This window comes from Bombina bombina, chromosome 1 (genome assembly GCF_027579735.1).
Source record: "Bombina bombina isolate aBomBom1 chromosome 1, aBomBom1.pri, whole genome shotgun sequence".
NCBI lineage: Eukaryota > Metazoa > Chordata > Amphibia > Anura > Bombinatoridae > Bombina > Bombina bombina.
In genome coordinates this window covers 1,543,325,459-1,543,353,005 of record NC_069499.1, presented here as the reverse complement: position 1 = coordinate 1,543,353,005, position 27,547 = coordinate 1,543,325,459, and the positions used below count along the sequence as shown (strand labels likewise).

General features: G+C 38.0%; 1 protein-coding gene across 1 annotated transcript; it reads right to left on the bottom strand.

Moving 5' to 3' along the window:
* Nucleotides 1–298: 298 nt before the first annotated feature.
* On the bottom strand, nt 299–27,232 carry LRRC59 (leucine rich repeat containing 59). Its single transcript, XM_053708857.1, has 8 exons — nt 27,150–27,232; nt 19,985–20,090; nt 15,233–15,292; nt 14,032–14,190; nt 13,838–13,942; nt 2,654–2,726; nt 2,396–2,569; nt 299–2,308 (listed from the first exon to the last, which is right to left on the bottom strand). The coding sequence occupies exons 2-8, from the start codon at nt 20,084–20,086 to the stop codon at nt 2,064–2,066; spliced, it is 918 nt and encodes a 305-aa protein (XP_053564832.1). The 5' UTR covers nt 20,087–20,090; nt 27,150–27,232; the 3' UTR covers nt 299–2,063.
* Between the last annotated feature and the right edge of the window lie 315 nt (nt 27,233–27,547).

Below are 27,547 nucleotides of genomic sequence, written 5' to 3'. Positions count from 1 at the left end.
ATTGGACCTCTAATATGATCTTTTTGATCCTATGGGAACAGTAAGGAAAACGTGTCAATATAATAGAGTAGTCAGCTGAGAGATGAACCCATCCAGTGGAAAGAGTAAAACAATTTGATGTGTCTGCCTTTCTCCAAACAGGCTCTTGATTTTAACCCATTATTTCATGATACATCTTCATTTTTTGTGACCGTGAATGAAGAACGTTGTTAAAGCAGTTTAAATTGTTACTGTAACTAGCAAGAACTTCTATTCGAGCAAAACTGATAGTAAAATACTGTACTGGTTGACACGGGTGTTTACAAGCTTTCCAAAAAAGTATGTTTATTCAGCATGGGCAGAGTTAAGAAAACATATGAATGTCCATTTAATCAACCATTAAAACAAATTTAATAGCACATCTGGGGCAAAGGGATATAAATTGCTACAATTACAAATATTTTTCTCTTTCCGCAACAAAACAAAAAAACATTTAGACTATCAACTACACACGGTAGCCATAGCGCTGATTATATTTCAGTAAATATAACTGGTAGTAACAAATAAAATCTTTCAAAAGAAACATTAAATTAAAGGTACATTAAACCCCAAATATTCATGATTCAGAGCCTACAATTTTTAACAACTTTCCAATTTACTTCTGTTATCTAATTTGCTTTGTTCTTTTGGTATCCTATGTAGAAAAGCATACCTAGGTAGGCTCAGAAGCCATGATTGGTGGTTGCACATATATACCTCTCATTGGCTTAGCATGTGATCAGCTAGCTCATATCAATATCAATAAAGGATACAAAAGGAATGAGGCACAATTGGTATTAGAAGTAAATTGGAAAGTTGTTGAAAATGGTATGCTCTATCTGAATCATGAAAGAAAAAAAAAAGTTGGGTTTCATGTCCCTTTAAGTTTAATCCTTATTTTTGTTTAAGGTGGTGAGCCCAAGTCTAGCAAAAGGGGCAAGTACTGCCCTTATCAGACTGGGAATAATCTGCCCCTAGGCATAAGCCATGCATGAGAATACTTTTCCTGTTAGTAACACAGGAGAACATTTTTTTACGTAATATCCATTTAAGAGATTTTTTTTATTGTTACTACTAGGTAAGTGGAATTTTTTTTTATGTTTTTGCTTTGCTCAAAGTGTCAACTGTCTAGCTTGTAAGTCGTCTCAGACTCAGTGATTTATTGAGTGGTGATACTTAAAGGGACATGAAACCCACATTTTTTCTTTCATGATTTAGAAAGAGAATGCAATTTTAAACATTTTTCTAATTTACTTCTATTATCTCATTTGTTTTATTCTCTTGATATTCTTTGCTGAAAAGCATATCTAGATATGCTCAGTAACTGCTGATTGGTTGCTGCACATAGAAGCCTCGTGTGATTGGCTCACCCATGTGCATTGCTTTTTCTTCAACTAAGGATATCTAAAAAATGAAGCAAAATAAATAATAGAAGTAAATTGTAATGTTGTTTAAATTTGTATTCTCTATCTGAATCATGAAAGAAAGATTTTGGGTTTAGTGGCCCTTTAAGGCCTGCATTATTTTTAACAACGATACAGATGCTCTGTGTAAATATTCACAATTTATATTACAGCTGGACAAAAAGTATGACACAGATTTTAGTTGTTGCTGTTGTAATATTTAGCAATGACTGAAAGTTTCCAGTAATACTCTGTGGGACAGTAGCTGTGGCTGTTGGCTCAGTGTGATACTTTATTGTAAAGCCAATGAGTCTTGACGTAACAAAATGTACAAAAATATATGAGGTGAGAGCACAGCTCTGCCAGCCTCATCCAAAGGACAAGCCACATACCCACATTACAGGGCGGTGAATAATCTTTACAAACCTGGTGACCGTTTCTTCCATGCAAAGCAGAATATACAGAAACCGATGGAGGCAGCTGGTAAAAATAAAATGATAAAAAATTACTTTCTCCCCTTAAGATGTAGAGGGGTAGGAAATGTGTAGTGACCACTTGTACGCAAGGGATCGCTGCAGATCAGACTCTTAAACAGGTGACAGTCCACAAACCCCCACCCCTATAAAATTGGACCCCCCCCATTCACTGTTGAGGGGCAGGGGGGCGTAAAACCGTTTCAAGAATGTGGTGGCTGCGTATAGTGTTCACCGTGGTCTCATACAATGTATTCAGGTTTGTGCAAACGTCCTGTGTCTTCAACTCTGTCCACTGACAAACTGCCAGACTCCCAGCAGCAACCATAAATGTGAACAGTATGAACCCGAAGAAAACACGTAGCCAGGAACGCTTGAGAGGTTTTCTCTTCTTATCTGGGGCAGAAGATGACTCTGTGAACAGAAGAAAACTTGTAAGTGCTGCTAATAGCCATAAGAAAAGGAAATCTAAGAAACCTACACTTTGAAGAGACCACATACTTTGTTTTTCAGACTTCTGTCGCTCTGTTTTCTTGTTGCGCTCTTTCTGAGCTGCCTGAAGAGCTTGGTAGTCCCGCCTCTTGCGCTCCTTCTGTTGAGCCTTCTCCCTCCGTCGTCGTTCTCTATCTCTCTCCTCTTTTTGTCGCTGCTCAGCCTCACGTTTTTGCTTCTGTGCTGCAAAAATCGTACATATAATAAATACAAGAGTTCTACAGATGCTGTGCTCTCTCGTCTGACGATTATCTCACAAACACCCACCTTGCTCCTGCATAAGCTTTCGCTGAATCTCTTTGTCATGGTCGGCCAGAATGACTTTCATGTACTCTAAAACCTGCATAAAATAGCGAGAGCAGTTAGTGTGACCCACACATTATTCCTAAATATGACCAAAAAACAAACTATGAGATGGATCACTCCAAGGATGTCTCAATCTATGCTAAGCCCTTAAAGGTATATCATCCTCCAAAACGTAACCTTAAAAGTGCAAGAAAAACAGAAAAAAGGGCAGAGCTAAATAAAGAAGAAAGATCTCTTTTAGGAAAACTAGAACAAATATTGTGTAGTGTGTGTGTTAGAATCAAATAATAATGAAATATTATATTAGAATACTAGTCTATAAGTATATGTACATGGAGATACAGTATATATAAATGAAATGAAAATATGTTTGCAAAAGAAGTGGATGCAATTTATTCCATATCAATCTTAAAAATAAAATAACATATAAAATCGCAAACTGATGCCGGCATCAAAGAAAATGACAAGCAATAGAATAGTATTGTAGCAATAGTAACAATCTTAAAAATATCAGTGCAACATAGTACCCAATGGGTTTACTAGATATAGCGTATATATACACCATATATATGGTCAATTCGTAGCAAATATTCAGTGTGTATCTAGCACAAAACCACATATGCGAAAAATGCGGAAAGAGTGTGTCCAACACTAAAAACCAGGATGAATATTTCACACCATTTATCACAAATTATAGTTCACAACACTACGAAATTAAAAAGATCTTAAAGAAACACTGGCACTACATCAAACAGGACCAGCTATTGGGAAATTGAGCTAAAAATCAGCCTGAAGTTATCTTTAAAAAGGCAAAAAATTTAAAAAGAAAAACTTCCTCTCACCACTGAATATAAGGGTAAAAATACTAAAAAAGACGCATATATGGGGCGATAAACTAGCAGGTTTTTTCCCTTGCAATACATGCAAACACAGCAGCAAAAACAAAGAAATAAGGTCACATCATATAGGGCATTATGCAAAAATCAAAGAAATAATCAGGTGCACTGATAAAAACGCAATTTATTGTATTCAATGTTCCTGTAAATTACAGTATTTTGGTCAAACAAGTAGATCACTAAGAGATAGGATGCGCAAACATACTTTACAAATTGAACAGGAATCAAATGATACTAAACTATATTCTCACTTTAAAGAAACACATAACGGAAATTTGAAACATTTTAAATTTTGGGGTATAAAATTTTTTTTTAACTCTACCCTAATAAGAGAGAGGTGAGACAAGAAGCTGAATTCATATATAGTTTCAAAACCCTTCATCCATTTGGACTAAATTCTGAATTTGATCTTAACTTTTTATTTTAGAATTGTCTTCATAATTTTTTTCTTTGATAATTTTTATTTCAGAATTTTTATCACTTGGTACCCTATATATGTGTTCCATTTCATTTAAACACTGCAGGACATACATCGATTTTAGATTTTTTAGGTAATCCAAAACCACGTGTATATACATGCATATGTATGCTAGCATACTAAAGTGTGCATCCAAATTCTGCCCTATATGCAGTTTGTACCATTACACTATTTTAATTATGAATTTTTTGTATTTGTATGTATCATTAGGACATTTTTTGTATAATAATTTCGTATACAAGGTAGCCCTCAGTTTACGCCGAGGTTAGGTTCCAAAAGGAATGGTTGTAAATTGAAACCGTTGTAAATTGAAACCCAGTTTATAATGTAAGTCAATGGGAAGTGAGGGATTTAGGTTCCAGGCCCCTCTCAAAAATTGACATAAGTAACACCTAATACATTATTTTTAAAGCTTTGAAATGAAGACTTTAAATGCTAAACAGCATTATAAACCTAATTAAATCATCACACAACAGACTATCATCAAACTAAGTTTAATGAACAAAACATTTTTTTTACTTGCATTTTTCTGCAAACAGTTCTCTGCATTGTTGGCATGTTAGATATTGGGTCTGCACCTATTCTATGCATTTCAATCTGGAGTGATTAATAGGCAGTTAGGCACCCTCACCTCAAGCAGCTGGACAGGAAGATAATAGGGAAGTGGCTGCTAGATCTTGCTCGATAGCTAAGGTCTGTTCTTTGTACACAGATTAATTTCAGTCTGCTAAACTTGCATAAATTTGCTGCAACACAAGCAGACAGCTCCACCTACTGGCTATTTTAATTAGTGCACTGCTTTTTAATAGCAGTCAAATGACTGGGGAAAAAAGTTGTTATTCTGAAACGACGCAAATTGAACCGGCGTACACCGAGGGCCACCTGTATATATTTTTTTCCTCCCAAGATCTATGCACAGTCACTCTAGAGTTGTCCTATTTTTTCCCTATATAATTTATCTCTTAAAAGATTTTATTTATCCTTTATATTTTCCATAAATGTATAAAATATATACTGTATATATATTGCACCGATACCATTTTTTTAAGACCGAGTACAAGTAACGCTGATACTTTTTTTTTTTGTCATTTGATAGTTTACCAAGCACAATACAGACTAATCATTTAAGATTCCTTCTTTATAATTATGAAGGACTGTAAATTAAAAGACAATATGAAATAATAAAAGTTTTATTTGTCACAAAGTTCACAGAACATGTTTATAAATAAAAATATTACAATAAAATATATTAATGATAACAGTAATAAATAACAAATATAAAATCACAACTAACCAAACATGCAATACAGTAAAAATAGAACAGTTCACTGTTTAATCACTGGGAACAACACTATGGGCTAGATTACATTTGACTGGTAAGCTTTACCAATGCTCTCATTACATGTCCTACTCCATTAAAGTCTATGGAGTTGGAAATGTGAACAGAGCATTGGTAAAGCTTACCAATCAAATGTAATCTAAATCTAGTCCTACAATTGCAGGATGAGTGATCATTGGGATTAACTTAATTTTTCCTATGACTACTCTTCCTGCAATTATATAAGCTAAGGACAGGGCCGGATTGGCCTACCAGGATACCAGGAGATTTCCTGGTGGGCTGCAGCAGCTGGGGCTGGAAAGCTACAATTTAAAGGGGAGATGCAATTGGGTTGTAGGGCTGTTCTATAACATCAATCTGACATTTGTATTTAATAAAAAGTAATATAATTTAATTCTGAAAAAATTATGGGGAAGGAGTGTCCCTGTAAACCCCTTTGAGAAAAATGGGACATGTGCATTCTACCGACTCAACGGAAAATAGGGCTGATCTTCATATTTTTCCAGGGCTGCTTTTTATTCCCAGTCCAGTCCTGGCTATGTATGTTCCTCAGAGTACAGTATGCTTTAAACATAATTGTGCAAAATGAGAGCTAGCAGTATAAAAGGCAATCTAGCAATTAGAATCATTTTTCAAAAGTTAGTGGCAAGTTCTTATTAAGGAACAGAAGCATCTCTGCATGTTCAGCTATAAGTCTGTTTCTGCTATCAGTAAGTTCTTATTACGGAACAGAAGCATCTCTGCATGTTCAGCTATAAGTCTGTTTCTGCTATCAGTAAGTTCTTATTACGGAACAGAAGCATCTCTGCATGTTCAGCTATAAGTCTGTTTCTGCTATCAGTAAGTTCTTATTACGGAACAGAAGCCTCTCTGCATGTTCAGCTATAAGTCTGTTTCTGCTATCAGTAAGTTCTTATTACGGAACAGAAGCCTCTCTGCATGTTCAGCTATAAGTCTGTTTCTGCTATCAGTAAGTTCTTATTAAGGAACAGAATCATCTCTGCATGTTCAGCTATAAGTCTGTTTCTGCTATCAGTAAGTTATTATTAAGGAACAGAAGCATCTCTGCATGTTCAGCTATAAGTCTGTTTCTGCTATCAGTAAGTTCTTATTACGGAACAGAAGCCTCTCTGCATGTTCAGCTATAAGTCTGTTTCTGCTATCAGTAAGTTCTTATTACGGAACAGAAGCATCTCTGCATGTTCAGCTATAAGTATGTTACTGCTATCAGTAAGTTCTTATTACGGAACAGAAGCCTCTCTGCATGTTCAGCTATAAGTCTGTTTCTGCTATCAGTAAGTTCTTATTAAGGAACAGAATCATCTCTGCATGTTCAGCTATAAGTCTGTTTCTGCTATCAGTAAGTTCTTATTAAGGAACAGAAGCATCTCTGCATGTTCAGCTATAAGTCTGTTTTTGCTATCAGTAAGTTCTTATTACGGAACAGAAGCATCTCTGCATGTTCAGCTATAAGTCTGTTTCTGCTATCAGTAAGTTCTTATTACGGAACAGAAGCCTCTCTGCATGTTCAGCTATAAGTCTGTTTCTGCTATCAGTAAGTTCTTATTACGGAACAGAAGCCTCTCTGCATGTTCAGCTATAAGTCTGTTTCTGCTATCAGTAAGTTCTTATTACGGAACAGAAGCCTCTCTGCATGTTCAGCTATAAGTATGTTACTGCTATCAGTAAGTTCTTATTACGGAACAGAAGCATCTCTGCACGTTCAGCTATAAGTCTGTTTCTGCTATCAGTAAGTTCTTATTAAGGAACAGAAGCATCTCTGCATGTTCAGCTATAAGTCTGTTTCTGCTATCAGTAAGTTCTTATTACGGAACAGAAGCCTCTCTGCATGTTCAGCTATAAGTCTGTTTCTGCTATCAGTAAGTTCTTATTAAGGAACAGAATCATCTCTGCATGTTCAGCTATAAGTCTGCTTCTGCTATCAGTAAGTTCTTATTAAGGAACAGAAGCATCTCTGCATGTTCAGCTATAAGTCTGTTTTTGCTATCAGTAAGGAGGTTTGACTAAGCTGAACAGTCTTTCACTTTCCACACTACTGCATGGGGCAGAAAGATATTGTTGGACCATTTTAACCAGAGCTGGAAATCTCAGTTTATTAACTGGCCAGTACTTCAGGGGTTTGTCTGAATGAGGTACAGTGATCTCTCCTACAATAATATAAATAACAGCAATTTGTATTGGCAGAACAGTTGTAAACATTTTTTAGTTTAGTCTCCACTCCAGCTTAAAATGAAATGGGAACATGCAGTTTGAAAAAATGCCACAAGATGGCGTATGGGTAGGAAGTAGAGGTATCGGTTACAGTATCGGTGCATTTGCACGAGTACAAGTACTCATGCAAATACTAGTATCGGTATCGGTGCAACCCTAATATATCATTTTATAATGTATTATTTATCACTCTAGCACTTCCTTTAAATAAGCGGAACTTCACTACCCTGCACTAAGATTCTCTTTAAAATATAATTATGACTATGAAGTTACTCCTGCGCTGAGACATTCACACATAACACTCGTTAGTTCACAACAATGCCTCAGATATACCATCACATTTTCTTTTTCCAACTTGAATCCCAAATAACCATGAGATTTATAATACAGTATGAATTTATTGTACGAATCATTACACTAATTTTATGTATACCATGCATTGTTTTTACATTTCTGTTATAGACTCATATACTGCTAAAACTATTAACAGGTGGAATGCAAATGTTCAATTAGGTGTATTCATCAACACCGCATCAGGATTGGTTAAATCAAACTAATGAGCAACCAATAGAGAAGATCATGAACATTGAAACATTTAAATCCGGATTCCACATTGAGTGAGCATCTTGATAAAGGCCTGAAAGGCTGAAACGCGTAGATCTGCTCACCATAAACTGCACAATCTGGGCTTTGATAGGACAGGTGCATTAGTCACTTTGCTTGTTACGAGTGTACTATACATGCGTAATCCCTGCCCCAGCATCTATCTGTATGCTAATCGTTCTACTAACAGGTGCATTAGTCACTTTGAATTTCACGAGTGCACTATACATGCGTAATTCCTGCTTTAGAACCTCCTAACCAACAGTTCTCTCAACCACGATTAAGATGGACTCTGGAATATGAATATAATTGCTTTCTAGAGGCTTTATATACATTATTTCCACAAACACTTTACCAGAGCCACATATCTCTATCCAGTATGGAATAATTGCTCCTGGATTGGTTGAAATACTAGCCATGTGATTGGATAACCACAGTTACACAGCATAACTCACGGCCTGTTTTTACACTGATCGAATAAGACAGAGCAAACACAAACAAGGTACTTTCTATCCAGTTTGTGCACCATAGAGGAACGTTCTTTTTTTATAACAGAGACTCATGGACACACTCTTTCCACATATTTCGCATATGTGGTTTTGTGCTAGATACACACTGAATATTTGCTACGAATTGACCATATATATGGTATATATACGCTATATCTAGTAAACCCATTGGGTACTATGTTGCACTGATATTTTTAAGATTGTTACTATTGCTAAAATACTATTGTATAGATTATTTTCTTTGATGCCGGCATCAGTTTGCTATTTTATATGTTATTTTATTTTTAAGATTGATATGGAATAAAATTGCATCCACTTCTTTTGCAAAACATTTTCATTTCATTTATATATACTGTATCTCCATATACTTATAGACTTGTATTCTAATACAATATTTCATTATTATTTGAATCTAACACAGGCACATTATTCCTAAATACACACACCTCAAATAACACAGATCATGAAACACCTTTTGATTAAAAGAATGTTGAAAGTAGAAATGTATGTATAGGAAATGTATTGCTTAAAGTGTTGGTAAAGTTTAGGATTGTGCTGCACAGTATATTAAACATACCGCCGTTCCTCCGCCCACATCTCCAACTTCCTTATGCAGACCGATGAATGCGGCTTCCTCCAATCGTTGCATGCCCCATCTGGCGTCCAGCTCGTGGGGCACGCAACGATTGGAGGAAGCTGCATTGGTCATCGGTCTGTAAAAGGAAGTTGGAGATGCGGGTGGAGGAACAGCTCTATGTTTACAATCACAACATTTTAAATATTTGATCAAAGAAGCATCATTTCCTAACTTCAAGAATGAAGTTCCACTTTTTTGAAAAACTTTTTAATATACTGTGCAGCACAATCCTAAAGTTTACCATCACTTTAATGGGATAGTTGGTAAAGTGAAAATTAAATCATTTAGATACAGCATGTGCTGCTTTAAACAACTTTCAAATTTACTTTGTTGCTTACTCTTGGTATCCTTTGTTGGAAAGCAAACTTTGGCTCAGCAGCAGGAATGCACTACTGCGAGCTGGCTGGTGATTGGTTGCTGTACATATATGCCTTGTCATTGGCACACCCAATTTGTTCAGCTAGCTCCCAGTAGTGCATTGCGGCTCCTGAGCCTACCTTGGTTGACTCTTCAACAAAACGGTAGCAGATCTCAGTAAATTGTTGTTTAAAATTGCACAAACTATCTGAATCATGCAAGTTTCATTTTGAATTGACTGTCTTTTTAAGCATGTACAAATATTTTTATTGAAAGGGGAAAAAAAAACTATTATAGCTAATTGAAAATATATATTTATGCAGAACTGTTCAGTGGTGTCATGAACTTGCAAGAAGCAAAAAAAGGGTATATATATTTATATTTATTTATATTTAGCAACTTTATAACTCTCTTGGTACATTTTACAATTTGTTTGTTTCCCTCCTCCATAGTGACACTTTACGCAATTAGAGCTATGGGGTTTCTGCCTTTATTTTGCGTCCCGTTTATTTTTATGCATAATTTAAGCATATCTGGGTATACGTTCAGTATATGTATTTATGTCAAGTTAAATTGAGATGTACGTTCAAGTGAAATATTGTTCATTATCTTTAAGACAGCACTATTGTCTGTTATTCATTCAGTAATGTTGTACGGTTGAATTTGATTTAATAAAATTCAATAAAAATTAAGAAGAAAAAAAAAAGTTAAATTATTCAAGGGATATGAAAATCAAAAAGAAACTCATGATTCAGATACAGCATGTCATTAAGACATTTTTAAATTCACTTATCAAATTTACTTTGTTCTCTTGGTACCCTTTCTTCAAAAGCATATGTAAATATCCGCAGCAGCAATGCCCTGCTAAGAGCTAGCTGGTGATTGGTGGCCACAGACATTTGTCTTTTGTCATTGGCTCATGAGTTAGCTCTCAGTAGTGCACTGCTGCTTTGGTGATGATTTTAACTAAACCCCCTTGTATAGGGTAAACACAAAGTTATATGCCATCAATAGTGCAATAATAAATGCTCTAACATATCCCTTTAATAATAATAATGTTTAAAATGCAACAAAGAAAACCAATGACTTGCCCTTTAAACTAATTATGTTGTATTTTTCAAGAAATGTGAAGCTGTTACGCCACCTTCTGGCAGTTCCACAAACTGTTAATATACTAGAAGACTACAACAGATTGGCACGTGATAAAATACTACAGATGAATCTATAGCAAGTATAATATGGGAAAAAGAACAACCAATCAAACAATAGAAAATGAAACATAATGAAAGATACTACCCCCCTCTTTAAGACTGCTACCTCCCCCCAGTTTCCGCCAGAACTGTATAGAAAGATATTGTATTAGATGCTGGCGCTGGTCTCGAGGGTTCTCAGATGTGTAACAATACTGTGAGTAAAGATCCACAATAGTGTAATACATACAGGACAACAACACGTCAAAAAGGAAGATACTCACAGGGAGTTAGAATACAAAGCTCCAATTCATTTAGTGCATTATTATAAGAAAATAACCCAGCTCTTTTTTAAAGTTTAACCCTTAAGGACCAGCACGAATGGGGCTGTGCAGTAGATCTCTGAGGATGAGACACAGGGTGGTGTGGGAGAGTCAGAAGGGAGGCAGGTGGGTGGCAGCAGGCTGGACCCGCTACACTGCAGAATATATGTAGCTGCCATTACCTAAGATGGTGGACACTAGTTAGAAGGGGGGGGGGGTTAGAAGCTGTTTGGGAGGGATCAGGGAGTTTGGAGGGTAAGGGGGATCCTACACTGCAGAAAATAAAATAAATAAAAAATAAATGCCTTAAAAATTCATATTGGCAGACTGTCTCAGTACCTAAGATGGTGCTAACCACTGGGGGTCGAGGGTGGGAAGAGAGCTGTTTGGGAGGGATCAGTCATCAGCTGGGAGGGTGATCTCCAAACTACAGCTAAACAACCTTATAAGCTACCTGATTAATTTCACAAGTGTGGTGCACAGCAGCAATTACTGGCCTTCTAATTACCAAAAAGCAATGGCAAAGTCATGTATGTCTGCTATTTCTGAACAAAGGAGATCTCAGAGAAGCTTTTACAATCGTTTGTGTCCTGATTGCACAAGCAGTATGTAAATAATTTCAGTGAGAAACACAAAGTTTGTGAACAAGTTAATTTTTTATATGATCGAATATGGCAGCAAAACAATGGCATGAAATATACCAAAATGGGCCTAGATCACTACCTTGGGATGTCTACTATATATATATATATATATAAATTAAAAAAATAAAACAAGGCTCTATTTCTGTTTAAATGGAGTGATAGCAAAAATGCTCTGGTCTTTTGGGCAAGTGTTTCTTTGAAATTCCCGGTCCCCTATAGGGACAGTCTAGTCAAAACTAAACTTTCATGATTCAGATAGGGCATGCAATTTTAAACAACTGTCCAATTTACATTTATCATCAAATTTGCTTTGATCTCTTGGTATTATTTGTTGAATCTAAACCTAGGTAGGCTCACTAATTTCTAATCCCTTGAAGGCCGCCTCTTATCTCAGTGCATTTTGACAGTTTCTCAGAGTTAGACAACAGTAGTTCATGTGTGCCATATAGATAACATTGTGCTCACTCCTGTGGAGTTATTTATGAGTCGGCACTGATTGGCTAAGATGCAAGTCTGTCAAAAGAACTGAGATAAGGGGGCAGTCTGCAGGGACCTAGATACAAGTTAATCACAGAGGTAACAAGTGTATTAATATAACTGTGTTGGTTATGCAAAACTGGGGAATGGGTAATAGAGGGATTATCTATCTTTTTAAACAAACATTTTCAAGTAGACCGTACCTTTAAGGGGTTAAAAGCTCACAATAAAATTTGTGTAATAAGCTCAACGGGTTTCAACGTATAACAACGTTTTTCTCAAGAGCAATAAAAGATATTTTTTTAAATAAATAACTTTGATATAGCTTTTATTGCTCTTGAGAAAGACATTGTTATACATTAAAACGCGTTGAGCTTATTAAACACATTTTATTGTGAACTTTTAAACTTTACAAAAGAGCTGGAATCTAACTCCCTGTGAGAATCTTCCTTTTTGGTGTGTTTGAGTCCTGTACGTATTACACTATTGCAGATCTTTACCCACAGTATTGTGAGGGACAGAACGACACATTTTACAACACTCAAGACCAGCATCACCATTGACGACACTACAATAGATTGGCGTCTGTGCAATATTATGGGTTATTAAACACTGATAACTGTGTAGTAAAAATAACCTTTCATTATTTATTATCTCCCCTTTTCCTAACATGTAACTGTAAATTGTGAGCATTCCATTCCCATACATGGAGCGTCACCATGTTGGAACCTAGGCTCCCATTATCTAATCTCTTCTGCTGAGGTTTATTAGGGACAGATAACATATGGCTGTGTGGAATTTAGCAGAGTTAGAGGGAATTGAAACCATCTTAAATAGTAAGTAACATTGCAGTATTCCCCAAAAACATTGTTTGCACAATGCCTCTAATAAGCTACCCTAAATCTTATGTCTCTGCACCCTCATCCGCTAGAGTCTAGACTGTATGATCTTTGGGGCAGGGCCCTCTCCCTCCTGTACTAGATTTGTTTAGTCTGTAAGGTTTTTGTATCTTATCACAAATCCTTGTCATTGTATACCCCTATCCCTGTACCCAGCACTACGGAATTGTATAGCAGCGCTATACAACAAAAAAGCTAATAATAATTATTGTCATCAGCAAGATATAGATAAGGAGAAACCTAAGTTTCAACATGGTGGTGCCCATTTCTTTATAGAAACTAAATAAAAATAAAAAAAACACAACTGCATATTATTGTCAAGTGAATCTTTGATTTGGCAACACAACAAGCTTATTTCCTATATAATGTCCCTTTAATCCACATGGAAACTGCAGACATTTTAATTTAAAAGTGTCTGTTATTAATCTCTATAGTTCTATACCACACAGGGCCCCTCTCACTCACAGAGCTTTATGTGGCACAGATTATGCCCATCACCTGGCCCTTATCATTGTGTCTCTTCCAAGGCCACTGACCCAGGCTATGCTCCCCGCTGCTCACCTTCTGGGCACACTCTTTACATTGCTTTTCATCCAAACAATCACCAGCCACCTTGGCCAGTGCTGGGTTAAGGGGATTGTCCTTCAGGTCCAACCACTTCAGGTTCTGTGCACAAACAAAGAGAAGGTAAGCAGATGCACAACCCCTCCCGTGACAAGCCTGAAGTGCCTCATGCTAAGAATACCCCGTATTACCGGCAGCTGAGCAAAGGTGACGGGCAATGCTGTCAGTCGGTTCTGCAGCAGGTCCAGGTGTTGCAGATTTACAAGTCGGCCAAATTCCGGAGGCAGTTGCAGCAGCTGATTCTTACTGAGATCCAGACGTACAATATGAGTCAGAGAGCAGAACTCTCCCTACATAAGAGGGGTAAGCGTTAGGAACCCCCACTGGGTGAGACAGAAAAGTAAGACATCCAAACAGAAACTATATGGATAAATGTATGTCATATAAAGGGAAATGGTGCAACCTTCATGTTACAGAAAGTACAAGATCCAGACAGTCACCTTATGCACAATTAGTTTAGACCTTAGCAACAATGAGAATTCCAGTTACAGACAGACAAACTCGCAGGCCGTCACACTGCCAGAGACACTCGCAGGCCGTCACACTGCCAGAGACACTCGCAGGCCGTCACACTGCCAGAGACACTCGCAGGCCGTCACACTGCCAGAGACACTCGCAGACCGTCACACTGCCAGAGACACTCGCAGACCGTCACACTGCCAGAGACACTCGCAGACCGTCACACTGCCAGAGACACTCGCAGACCGTCACACTGCCAGAGACACTCGCAGACCGTCACACTGCCAGAGACACTCGCAGACCGTCACACTGCCAGAGACACTCGCAGACCGTCACACTGCCAGAGACACTCGCAGACCGTCACACTGCCAGAGACACTCGCAGGCCGTCACACTGCCAGAGACACTCGCAGGCCGTCACACTGCCAGAGACACTCGCAGGCCGTCACACTGCCAGAGACACTCGCAGACCGTCACACTGCCAGAGACACTCGCAGACCGTCACACTGCCAGAGACACTCGCAGACCGTCACACTGCCAGAGACACTCGCAGACCGTCACACTGCCAGAGACACTCGCAGACCGTCACACTGCCAGAGACACTCGCAGACCGTCACACTGCCAGAGACACTCGCAGACCGTCACACTGCCAGAGACACTCGCAGACCGTCACACTGCCAGAGACACTCGCAGACCGTCACACTGCCAGAGACACTCACAGACCGTCACACTGCCAGAGACACTCACAGACCGTCACACTGCCAGAGACACTCGCAGACCGTCACACTGCCAGAGAGACTGACACAGTGCCAGAAACAAACAGACCTCACAGATTTTGCATAGTGTATCAGCTGCAGACACAGTTGTCTCTTACCGGTAGCGATGTCAGCTTGTTACATGACAGATCCAGCACTGTGGCCTTTGGGAGCGCAGCCTGGAACAGAAAAGAAGAATGAAAAGAAGAGCAAACATACAGAGGGTGGCACTATGTATAGAATAAGCACACAAACTATATAATGTCTCACCACAAGATCTCGTTACTGCTTTATTATAAGAACATGAAAACCAAAAATATTATTTCATGATTCAGACAGATCATACAATTTTAAACAACTTTCCATTTGACTTCTAATATCCAATTTGCTTCATTCTCTTGGTATCCTTTTTTGAAGCAGCAGAACTAGGAGCTAGCGGAACACATTAGGTTAGCTATATGAGATATCTGTGCAGCCTCAAATCAGCAGCTATAATCTTGAGCCTACATAGGTAGTCTTTCAACAAAAGGATACCAAGAGAACAACGCTAAAAGGATAATAAAAGTAAATTGGAAAGTTGTTTAACCCCTTAATGACCAGCAATGTTTAATGGGGCTTGTGTTTTTAATATCGTACCTCTTGCCATAACGGCTATAACAGGAGGCCTGCAGTAGGGAAAGAGGTCGTAATAGTGAAGTCCTGCCACTGGCGGAGAGACCCGCGCTAATACGGCCAAACATCCCTTAAGGACCAGTGACGTTCAGAGTACGTCATGGTCGTTACCCTCTATCTATGTGGGTTCTTCAAACCGCGAGTCAGGACCCAACACCATGTTTACAACTTGTGTGTGTGAGTATTATAGGAGAGTGCGTGGTGTGTGTGTGTGGTCTGTGTGTGTGTGTACTGTATGTATGACATGTGTGTGTGTGTGTGTGCGTGTGGCCGACGGCAATTGAAAAGCTTATTACCTGTGTGAACGATTTTCATTTAGTGCGGTGCCTGCATTAACGTTTCATCTAATTTGGATTACAATGATGTTTACTGAGATTCAGCATTTTTGAATTTTCACTAATCCGGATTATAACGGACTGATCTTAAGACTTTCTATGGTCTATTTGTCAACCCGGGTTGCTTCAACATTTACAATTGCAATGGGGGATGTTATTATGCTATGTTGCTCCTATATATATATATATATAAATGAATTAATTATTTACGTATTATAATGTGTGTGTTATTTGTTTTATGACATTACTTAGGTGAATGAATATATACGTATGTGATATAGTCTGTTGCTGGACTTATAAGGGTTCTTTATCTCTTTTGCTGTGTGTATGTGTATGTATATATATATCTCAAGAAATATACGGAGGGGAAGCAACTGCTAGGAGCTAAATTAAAAAATAGATATTACTAGATCAGCTATACCTACAATATCTCAAAGTAAATAATGGTGCAGTCCCTTTAAATATTGTGTCAAGAGATAAACAAAGAAGAATATCCAGGATTATAATCCGGGATGAAAGACAGGGAATTCAGCACTCTTTTGCTAAAGTAATTTATTAGCTCACATATAACAATGTATCCAAAAACTGCTAAGACCGCAAACAAGGGCGGTCATACCCACACTGTGTGCATAGTGACCCTAATACAGATACCAAAAGTGACATATGCATAGGAAAATATATTTGAGTGTGTAAATAGTTTCAGCATTAATAATAAACATTCAAACCTGACCGGTCAGGGATCTGTGTGGATACCGAATCCAAGTTACTTATTGCGTATGGCAAAAGGAAAACATTAATATGGTGAGGTATAGCTAAACCTTCTACACCCCCACTGCTTACAGCACCTCATGAGGAAAACGCTCAAAGCTTTGTGGTCATTGCTGGGCAGGCAAATTTTATATGGGTTCTTAGAAGTGAATAGCAAACCTCCATCACAACAGCAAGTCAGTCACAAGCATGTGTATAGAATATGCACATATGGATAAAATATATGCAGGAGGAGCACCACCCAGACTACTACACCCTGCTGCGTACGTCACCTCTCGGAAGAGGCTAATTGCCGGGCAGTATTTAAAGTTGGGATCTAAGTAGTCAATGGGATTGTATCCCCTGAATATGTACAATATAGCGGAAATGGTTCAGGCACATATTATGCGGCATATACAGATAGATTACATTCAGTCCTTAGAAGTCACTGATAAAGGTCGGATGTTTAGGTGCACGGAGTAGTCGAGTAAAGCGGTTAGTAGCCAAAAGAGAGACTGATGCGGAAAAGCACAAGAAGCAGCTTGTCAGTCTATGTGCGTGTGCATCAGTCATCCAAATCTTGCAGTTTGCTTTAAATGAAAAGGTATGGGCCCCCTCGACAGGGTAGCTCAATAGACATGTGCTCAGTTTGATAGCTGACAGTCACCGTTCATTCAAAAGCAACAAGAAGAAACAATACGACCTTATCCGTTGTGCCGATCCATGCCAGATAGGTTTTTAAGCCGTTAATTCACGAGTCCATTTCCTGGTGCGTATATATATATATATATATATATATATATATATATATATATATATATATATATATATATATATGTGTGTGTGTGTGTGTGTGTGTGTGTGTGTGTGTGTGTGTGTGTGTGTGTGTGTGTGTGTGTGTGTGTGTGTGTGTGTGTGTGTGTGTGTGTGTGTGTGTGTGTGTGTGTGTGTGTGTGTGTGTGTGTGTGTGTGTGTGTGTGTGTGTATATATATATATATATATATATATATATATATATATATATATATATATATATATATATATATATACATACACACACACACATACATACACACACACACGGGTGTGTGAGCAGAATGTGTGGTGTGGCGTGCTGTGTGAGCGTGTGTGTGAGCGTGTGTGTGGCGTGCTGTGTGAGCGCGCGCGTGCGGTGTGAGCGCGCGCGTGCGGTGTGAGCGCGCGCGTGCGGTGTGAGCGCGCGCGTGCGGTGTGAGCGCGCGCGTGCGGTGTGAGCGCGCGTGTGCGGTGTGAGCGCGCGCGTGTAGATGTGCAACAGATTTTGGGGGTCAAAGTTTGAAAAAATAGTTTTTTTTCCATTTTTTTTCCTAATATTTTATAATTATTTTATAGTAAATTATAAGACATGATGAAAATCATGGTATCTTTAGAAAGTCCATTTAATGGCGAGAAAAACAGCATATAATATGTGTGGGTACAGTAAATGAGTAAGAGGAAAATTACAGCTAAACACAAACACCGCAAAAATGTAAAAATAGCCTTGGTCCCAAACGGTCAGAAAATGGAAAAGTGCTCTGGTCACTAAGGGGTTAAAGTATGCACACATTTTAGTTACTTTGCCAAATATTACAGCTATCTTGTTGTATATTACAGAAACTTTCAGACTAAGCATGAAAATAGGGTTGCGAAGGTATGTGGTGTCATTGCACTGGGCCTTGGGGAAAAATGTTTGAAGAGCCCTGCTCTATCTGAATCATGAAATCTTTCTTTGGGGTTTCATGTTCTTTTAAACCTCCAGGTGGCCGTTCATTGGTGACACCGGAGATTGGTTTACCAGAAACGCAACAGTCACACAGGCTCCCACGCAAAATGTTTTATAAAGCTGTGCCAACTTATCCCTCTGAAGGTGACAAATCTCCTTATAGGACTCTGCAGCCATCACTTAAAAATAGCTTCCTAAGTGCTTGCGACCTCTGTGGTCCTGACTGAGCACTGGGGCAATATATAGACACTGGAGTTGGCTGCTGTGGGTCTTGCATTACAGACCCAGCCCATACCCAGATATTCCCATCACTTATCTCTCTAGATCATCACATAAAATGTCGTTATGTTTCTAATGCATTGTTGTCTATGGCCCATGTACAGCGCTGCACAATTATACAAATACACTGTACAATTACTTATTAGTTAGCACGTCAGGCTGTGAGGGTCTTGTGCAACTCCAGTCAGATGCTAGCAGTTTGTTTTTAGAATTCTTCACTCATTATGGTCAAGTACAAGGAACAAAACTGTATTTATAAAAATTATCGGATACATCTGAACATTAAAGGGACATGAAACTCCAAAAAATTTCCTTCGTGATTTAGGTAAAACGTACAATTTTAAACAACTTTCCAATTTACTTCTATTATTAAATGTGCTTCATTCTCTTGGCATCATGTGTTGAAGGAGCAGCAATGCACTACTGGTTTCTAACTGAACACATGGGCGAGCCAATGACAAACGGTATATATATGCAGCCACCAATCAGCAGCTAGAACCTAGGTTCTTTGCTGCTCCTGAGCTTTCCTAGATAAAGCTTTCAGCAAAGAATAAAACAAGAGAAGTAAGCAAATTAAATAATAGAAGTAAATTGTTAAGTTGTTTAAAATTGTCTTCTCTATCTAAATCATGAAAGAATCTTTTTGGGTTTCATGTCCCTTTAAAATCAGCGATGAATGAGAATGTTGGACTTACAGTCTTCTCCCCAGGACCCATTTAATGGACACACCACTCGGCTGGTTTTACTGACCACTCTGCTAACATTTAAGCCAACATTAAGCTAAATTAAGTTTTTTTTTTGTTTTTTGTTTTTTTTTTAAATATTAAATCAACTTCATCAGCCTGGCCTTTGATAAGCAGAGCCCTTAGAGAGAGAACATTTTAGTATCTGTCTTTTCTACCCCCTACTGGGCTGCTGCTAATTCCGGTTTAGATTTTCTTTACGTAATACAAAAGTATTCATATCTTCTGTATAGGTAGTGGTTTTAGCAGGCAAGACCAGTTATTTCAGCTGACACATTAAAAGGGGAGAATGTTTACAGTAGTGTCCCTTTAATGACCAGCTCTCACACAGTGATAGAGACAAACTTACTCACCAGCTCTCGAACTGGGATCTCACTCATGTCACTTAGACTTAAGTCCAGTTCATTTCCATCCAGAAGTTCTCTCAAGTTCCCCGATTTTCCTGTGCGCGACATCTTCCTGTGTAAAGAACATAAACCTCATATTAGCAATTCCAAGAATTAAAGAGATAGTAAAGTCCAAATTAAACTTTAATGATTCAGATAGGGCATGTAATTTTAAACAACTTTCTAATTTACTTCATCAAATTTGCTTTGTTCTCTTGTTATTCTTAGTTGAAAGCTAAACCTAGGTAGGCTCATAAGCTAACTTCTAAGCCCTTGAAGGCGCCTCTACATGAGTTTTTTACAGCTAGAGGGCGTTAGTTCATGTGTTTCAGATTAGATAACATTGTGCTCATGCATGTGGTTATTTAAGAGTCAGCACTAACTGCCTGAAATGTAAGTCTGTCAAAAGAACTGAGATAAGGAGGCAGTCAGCAGAAGCTTAGATACAAGGTAATTACAGAGGTAAAAAGTATATTTCTATAACAGTGTTGGTTATGCAAAACTGGGGCAAGCTAAATAAAGGGATTATCTATATTTTTAAACAATAACATGTTTGGTGTTTACTATCCCTTTAAACATGCTGTTTTCCTAAACGGACAGTGTACTGTGATTTTCTCCCCATTAATTAGTTAAAAATGATTTATTTTACTTGCTGCAGTGTATTAAACGTTCACACATTTAATAGCTCATTTACCTTTATTTTGTTATTTGATATACCTTGTTGTACCCCCACCCCCAGCTATACTGAAAATGTCAGTACTTAAGTACTGGTTATAAAACAAATATGTAAACAAGAAGGCTTAGAAGAAATCACTCTCTCCGCGAGGGGCAGAGAGATATTAAAACGTTTACTTTCTATTGTTCTCTCAAAGTATTGGTCTTTGAGTGCACAGTGAGAAATAAAGAAGACCGTGTTAATAAAGAGCGATAAGATTAGGTCTGCTATCCCTGCAAGCTCAGCCCATTTGATTTCATATACAAAATAAAGCTATATATTTCCCATAAATTTTATACTCTGCAGCTGGTAAAACAAGTCTTTGGAAACACATTAAGGAGAAAACAGATTTACACGACACTGTTTCTAAAGTGCATAATCGATATTCATTACATAAACGTCACCGGATCACATATGGTTTTTCACGCAAACCTTTGCAGGGGCTGCCCTCGTGGAATTATCTTAAAAAAGGGGCAGTTCCTGCGAGTGGCGCGATGTTTCCTATAGAAAGTAATGGAGCTCGCTGGAAAGGGAAGCTTAGCAGGGTAGAGCGGAGTTAGTAGTGATCAGGGGGCGCACTTAAAAGTAAATCCTGCACCAAAAACAAATCACATCACGCTGCTTTCTGCGTATAACATGCTACAGTCGCCTATAGTTTTGCATGCATTGTACTTTTAGGATATTAAAATCAATGTAAATGATAGCGTTATTTTTTTAATGATAAGCTGCATCAGTACACTAAATAAAATGGACATTAAAGGGACACTAAACCCAATTTTTCTCTTTCATGATTCAGATAGAGCATGTAATTTTAAGCAGCTTTCTAATTTACTCCTCTCATCAATTTTTCTTCGTTCTTTTGTTATCTTTATTTGAAAAAGCAGGAATCTAAGTTTAGGAGCTGGACCATATTTGGTTAAGCACCTGAGGTGTGCTTGGCGATGATTGGTGGTTGCACATACATACCTATTGTCATTGGTTCACCCAATGTGTTCAGCTAACATCCTGTAGTGCAATGCTGCTCTCTTAACAAAGAATACCAAAGGAATGAAGCTACTTTGCTGATTGAAGTAAATTGAAAAGTTGTTTAAAATTGTATTCTCTATCTGAATCATGAAAGAAAAGTTTTGGGTTTCATATTCCTTTAAATAATGAAGTTTATGTGAATGTAAATTAAAAAGGTATCTATTTTGTAGCTCATTATGATAAAATGCCCCTCCAGAAAAACGATTTATTTTTCCATGAGATAACAATAACATTTCAACCTCTTCTGGTGAGCATGCCTATTGGACAAGAGGTTGAAATGTCACCTCATGGGGAAAAAATGATTTTGCTGTGGGCAGCCAGAGGGGGTATTTTATTATAACAAGCTACAAAATAAAGGTACATTCTCATAAACAAGCGAAACATAAGAATAATGTATGTCAGTCAGTCTCTTTTATATATATATGCCGTGTTCATAGACTCTCATAAACTTCATGAATTAATGTCCATTTTATTTAGTGGACTGATACTGTCTAGTATATATATATATATATATATATATATATATATATATATATATATATATATATATATATATATATATATATATATATATATATATATATATAATAGGCTTAGTATCCCCCATTGTTCTCAGTATATGTGTGTGATAGGCTCAGTATATATATGATAAGGTCAGTATCCCCAGTGATCTCAGAATATATGCGATAGGCTCAGTATTACCCAGTGATCTCAGTATATATGTGATACAGTCAGTATATATGTGATAAGGTCAGTATCCCCCAGTGATCTCAGTATATATGTGATAGGCTCAGTATCCCCAGTGATCTCAGTATATATGTGATACGGTCAGTATATATGTGATACGGTCAGTATTACCCATTGCTCTCAGTATATATGTGATAGGTTCAGTATCCCCCATTCCTCTCAGTATATATGTGATACGGTCAGTATATATGTGATACGGTCAGTATTACCCATTGATCTCAGTATATATGTGATAGGGTCAGTATATATGTGATAGGGTCAGTATCCCCAGTGATCTCATTATATATGTGATAAGGTCAGTATCCCCCATTTCTCTCAGTATCCCCAGTGATCTCAGTATATATGTGATAGGCTCAGAATTACCAAGTGATCTCAGTATATATGTGATAGACTCAGTATCCCCCAGTGATCTCAGTATATATGTGATAGGCTCAGTACCCCCCAGTCATCTCAGTATATCTGTGATACGGTCAGTACCCCCCAGTGATCTCAGTATATATGTGATACGGTCAGTATTCCCCAGTGATCTCAGTATATATGTGATAGGCTCAGTATCCCCAGTGATCTCAGTATATATGTGATATATATATGTGATACGGTCAGTATATATGTGATACGGTCAGTATTACCCATTGCTCTCAGTATATATGCGATAGGTTCAGTATCCCCCATTCCTCTCAGTATATATGTGATACGGTCAGTATATATGTGATACGGTCAGTATATATGTGATACGGTCAGTATATATGTGATACGGTCAGTATTACCCATTGCTCTCAGTATATATGTGATAGGTTCAGTATCCCCCAGTGATCTCGGTATATATGTGATAGGGTCAGTATATATGCGATAGGGTCAGTATATATGCGATACGGTCAGTATATATGCGATACGGTCAGTATTACCCATTGCTCTCAGTATATATGTGATAGGCTCAGTATCCCCCAGTGATCTCAGTATATATGTGATAGGCTCAGTATCCCCAGTGATCTCAGTATATATGTGATAGGTTCAGTATTCTCCATTCCTCTCAGTATATATGTGATAGGCTCAGTATCCCCCAGTGATCTCAGTATATATGTGATAGGCTCAGTATCCCCCAGTGATCTCAGTATATATGTGATAGGCTCATTATCCCCCAGTGATCTCAGTATATATGTGATAGGTTCAGTATCCCCCATTCCTCTCAGTATATATGGGATATGTTCAGTATCCCCCAGTGATCTCAGTATATATGTAATAGGTTCAGCATCCCCCATTCCTCTCAGTATATATGTGATAGGCTCAGTATCCCCCAGTGATCTCAGTGTGTGTATGTATATATATATATATATATATATATATATATATATATATATATATATATATATATATATATATATATATAAAATAGGCTCAGTATCCCCAGTGATCTCATTATATATGTGATAGGCTCAGTATCCCCAGTGATCTCAGTATATATGTGATAGTCTCAGTATCCCCAGTGATCGGCTCAGTATCCCCCAGTGATCTCAGTATATATATGTGATAAGCTCAGTATCCCCAGTGATCTCAGTATATATGTGATAGGCTCAGTATCCCCCAGTGATCTCAGTGTATATATATATATATATATATATAAAATAGGCTCAGTATCCCCAGTGATCTCATTATATATGTGATAGGCTCAGTATCCCCAGTGATCTCATTATATATATGATAAGGTCAGTATCCCCCATTTCTCTCAGTATATATGTGATAGGCTCAGTATCTCAGTATCCCCAGTGATCTCAGTATATATGTGATAGGCTCAGTATCCCCCAGTGATCTCAGTATATATATGTGATAAGCTCAGTATCCCCAGTGATCTCAGTATATATGTGATAGGCTCATTATCCCCCAGTGATCTCAGTATATATGTGATAGGCTCATTATCCCCCAGTGATCTCAGTATATATGTGATAGGCTCATTATCCCCCAGTGATCTCAGTATATATGTGATAGGCTCAGTATCCCCCAGTGATCTCAGTATATATGTGATAGGCTCCGTAGCCCCCAGTGATCTCTGTATATATGTGATAGGCTCCGTAGCCCCCAGTGATCTCTGTATATATGTGATAGGCTCCGTAGCCCCCAGTGATCTCTGTATATATGTGATAGGCTCAGTATCCCCCAGTGATCTCAGTATATATGTGATAGGCTCAGTATCCCCAGTGATCTCAGTATATATGTGATACGGTCAGTATATATGTGATAGGCTCAGTATTACCCATTGCTCTCAGTATATATGTGATAGGTTCAGTATCCCCCAGTGATGTCAGTATATATGTGAAACGGTCAGTATTCCCCAGTGATCTCAGTATATGATAGGCTCAGTATCCCGAGTGATGTCAGTATATATGTGATACGGTCAGTATATATGTGATACGGTCAGTATTCCACAGTGATCTCAGTATATATGTGATAGGCTCAGTATCACCAGTGATGTCAGTATATATATATATATGTGATACGGTCAGTATATATGTGATACGGTCAGTATATATGTGATACGGTCAGTATATATGTGATAGGTTCAGTATTCCCCAGTGATCTCAGTATATATGTGATAGGCTCAGTATCACCAGTGATGTCAGTATATATGTGATACGGTCAGTATATACGTGATACGGTCAGTATATATGTGATAGGCTCAGTATCACCAGTGATGTCAGTATATATGTGATACGGTCGGTATATATGTGATACGGTCAGTATATATGTGATACGGTCAGTATATAAGTGATACGGTCAGTATATAAGTGATACGGTCAGTATATAAGTGATACGGTCAGTATATAAGTGATACGGTCAGTATTCCCCAGTGATCTCAGTATATATGTGATAGGCTCAGTATCACCAGTGATGTCAGTATATATATGATATGGTCAGTATATATGTGATACGGTCAGTATATATGTGATAGGTTCAGTATTCCCCAGTGATCTCAGTATATATGTGATAGGCTCAGTATATGATAGGCTCAGTATTCCCCAGTGATCTCAGTATATATGTGATAGGCTCAGTATCCCCAGTGATCTCAGTATATATGTGATACGGTCAGTATATATGTGATAGGCTCAGTATTACCCATTGCTCTCAGTATATATGTGATAGGTTCAGTATCCCCCAGTGATGTCAGTATATATGTGAAACGGTCAGTATTCCCCAGTGATCTCAGTATATGATAGGCTCAGTATCCCGAGTGATGTCAGTATATATGTGATACGGTCAGTATATATGTGATAGGTTCAGTATTCCCCAGTGATCTCAGTATATGATAGGCTCAGTATCCCCAGTGATGTCAGTATATACGTGATACGGTCAGTATATATGTGATAGGTTCAGTATCACCAGTGATGTCAGTATATATGTGATACGGTCAGTATATACGTGATACGGTCAGTATATATGTGATAGGCTCAGTATCACCAGTGATGTCAGTATATATGTGATACGGTCAGTATATATGTGATACGGTCAGTATATATGTGATACGGTCAGTATATATGTGATACGGTCAGTATATAAGTGATACGGTCAGTATTCCCCAGTGATCTCAGTATATATGTGATAGGCTCAGTATCACCAGTGATGTCAGTATATATATATATATATATATATATATATATATATATATGAGATACGGTCAGTATATAAGTGATACGGTCAGTATTCCCCAGTGATCTCAGTATATATGTGATAGGCTCAGTATCACCAGTGATGTCAGTATATATATGATACGGTCAGTATCCCCAGTGATCTCAGTATATATGTGATAAGGTCAGTATCCCACATTTCTCTCAGTATATATGTGATAGGTTCAGTATCTCCAGTGATCTCAGTATATATGTGATACGGTCAGTATCCCCAGTGATCTCAGTATATATGTGATACGGTCAGTATCCCCAGTGATCTCAGTATATATGTGATACGGTCAGTATCACCAGTGATGTCAGTATATATGTGATACGGTCAGTATCACCAGTGATGTCAGTATATATGTGATACGGTCAGTATCACCAGTGATGTCAGTATATATGTGATACGGTCAGTATCACCAGTGATGTCAGTATATATGTGATACGGTCAGTATATATGTGATAGGTTCAGTATTCCCCAGTGATCTCAGTATATATGTGATAGGCTCAGTATCACCAGTGATGTCAGTATATATGTGATACGGTCAGTATATATGTGATGCGGTCAGTATATATGTGATAGGCTCAGTATATATGTGATAGGCTCAGTATATATGTGATAGGCTCAGTATATATGTGATAGGCTCAGTATATATGTGATAGGCTCAGTATATATGTGATACGGTCAGTATATATGTGATACGGTCAGTATATATGTGATACGGTCAGTATATATGTGATAGGCTCAGTATATATGTGATAGGGTCAGTATATATGTGATGCGGTCAGTATATATGTGATAGGCTCAGTATATATGTGATAGGCTCAGTATATATGTGATAGGCTCAGTATATATGTGATAGGCTCAGTATATATGTGATACGGTCAGTATATATAAGATACGGTCAGTATATATGTGATACGGTCAGTATATATGTGATAGGCTCAGTATATATGTGATACGGTCAGTATATATGTGAATTACCTGCTCTCGCCCTATGTGCTGCGTCTCTCACTGAGCTTTCTAGCCAGAGCCGCTTCCTGATCCACGTCACACTTAGACCTTAGCTACCAACGAGACACAGAGAAAGGTCTCACCATAGAGCCAATAGTGTAACAGAGCAAGCAGCAATTTGCGTCTCCATCTGCTGGTGAGAGGTTTGAATGGCTGGCTAAGCGTTCTCTTTCTAGCAGTGTAAGATGGAAGCGCGCCACCCAGAGGCTGACGGTGGTATTTGTACACGTAGTCAAATGCTGAGATTACCCTTCTCTCTTTTACTCTTGTGAAACAAGAACTCGTCTGAAACTGCTAAAGTGCAGAAAGCGCACTCAGCTTGTTTTTACTAACATGAGATACTATGGTTTTAATTAATGCTAATGTAG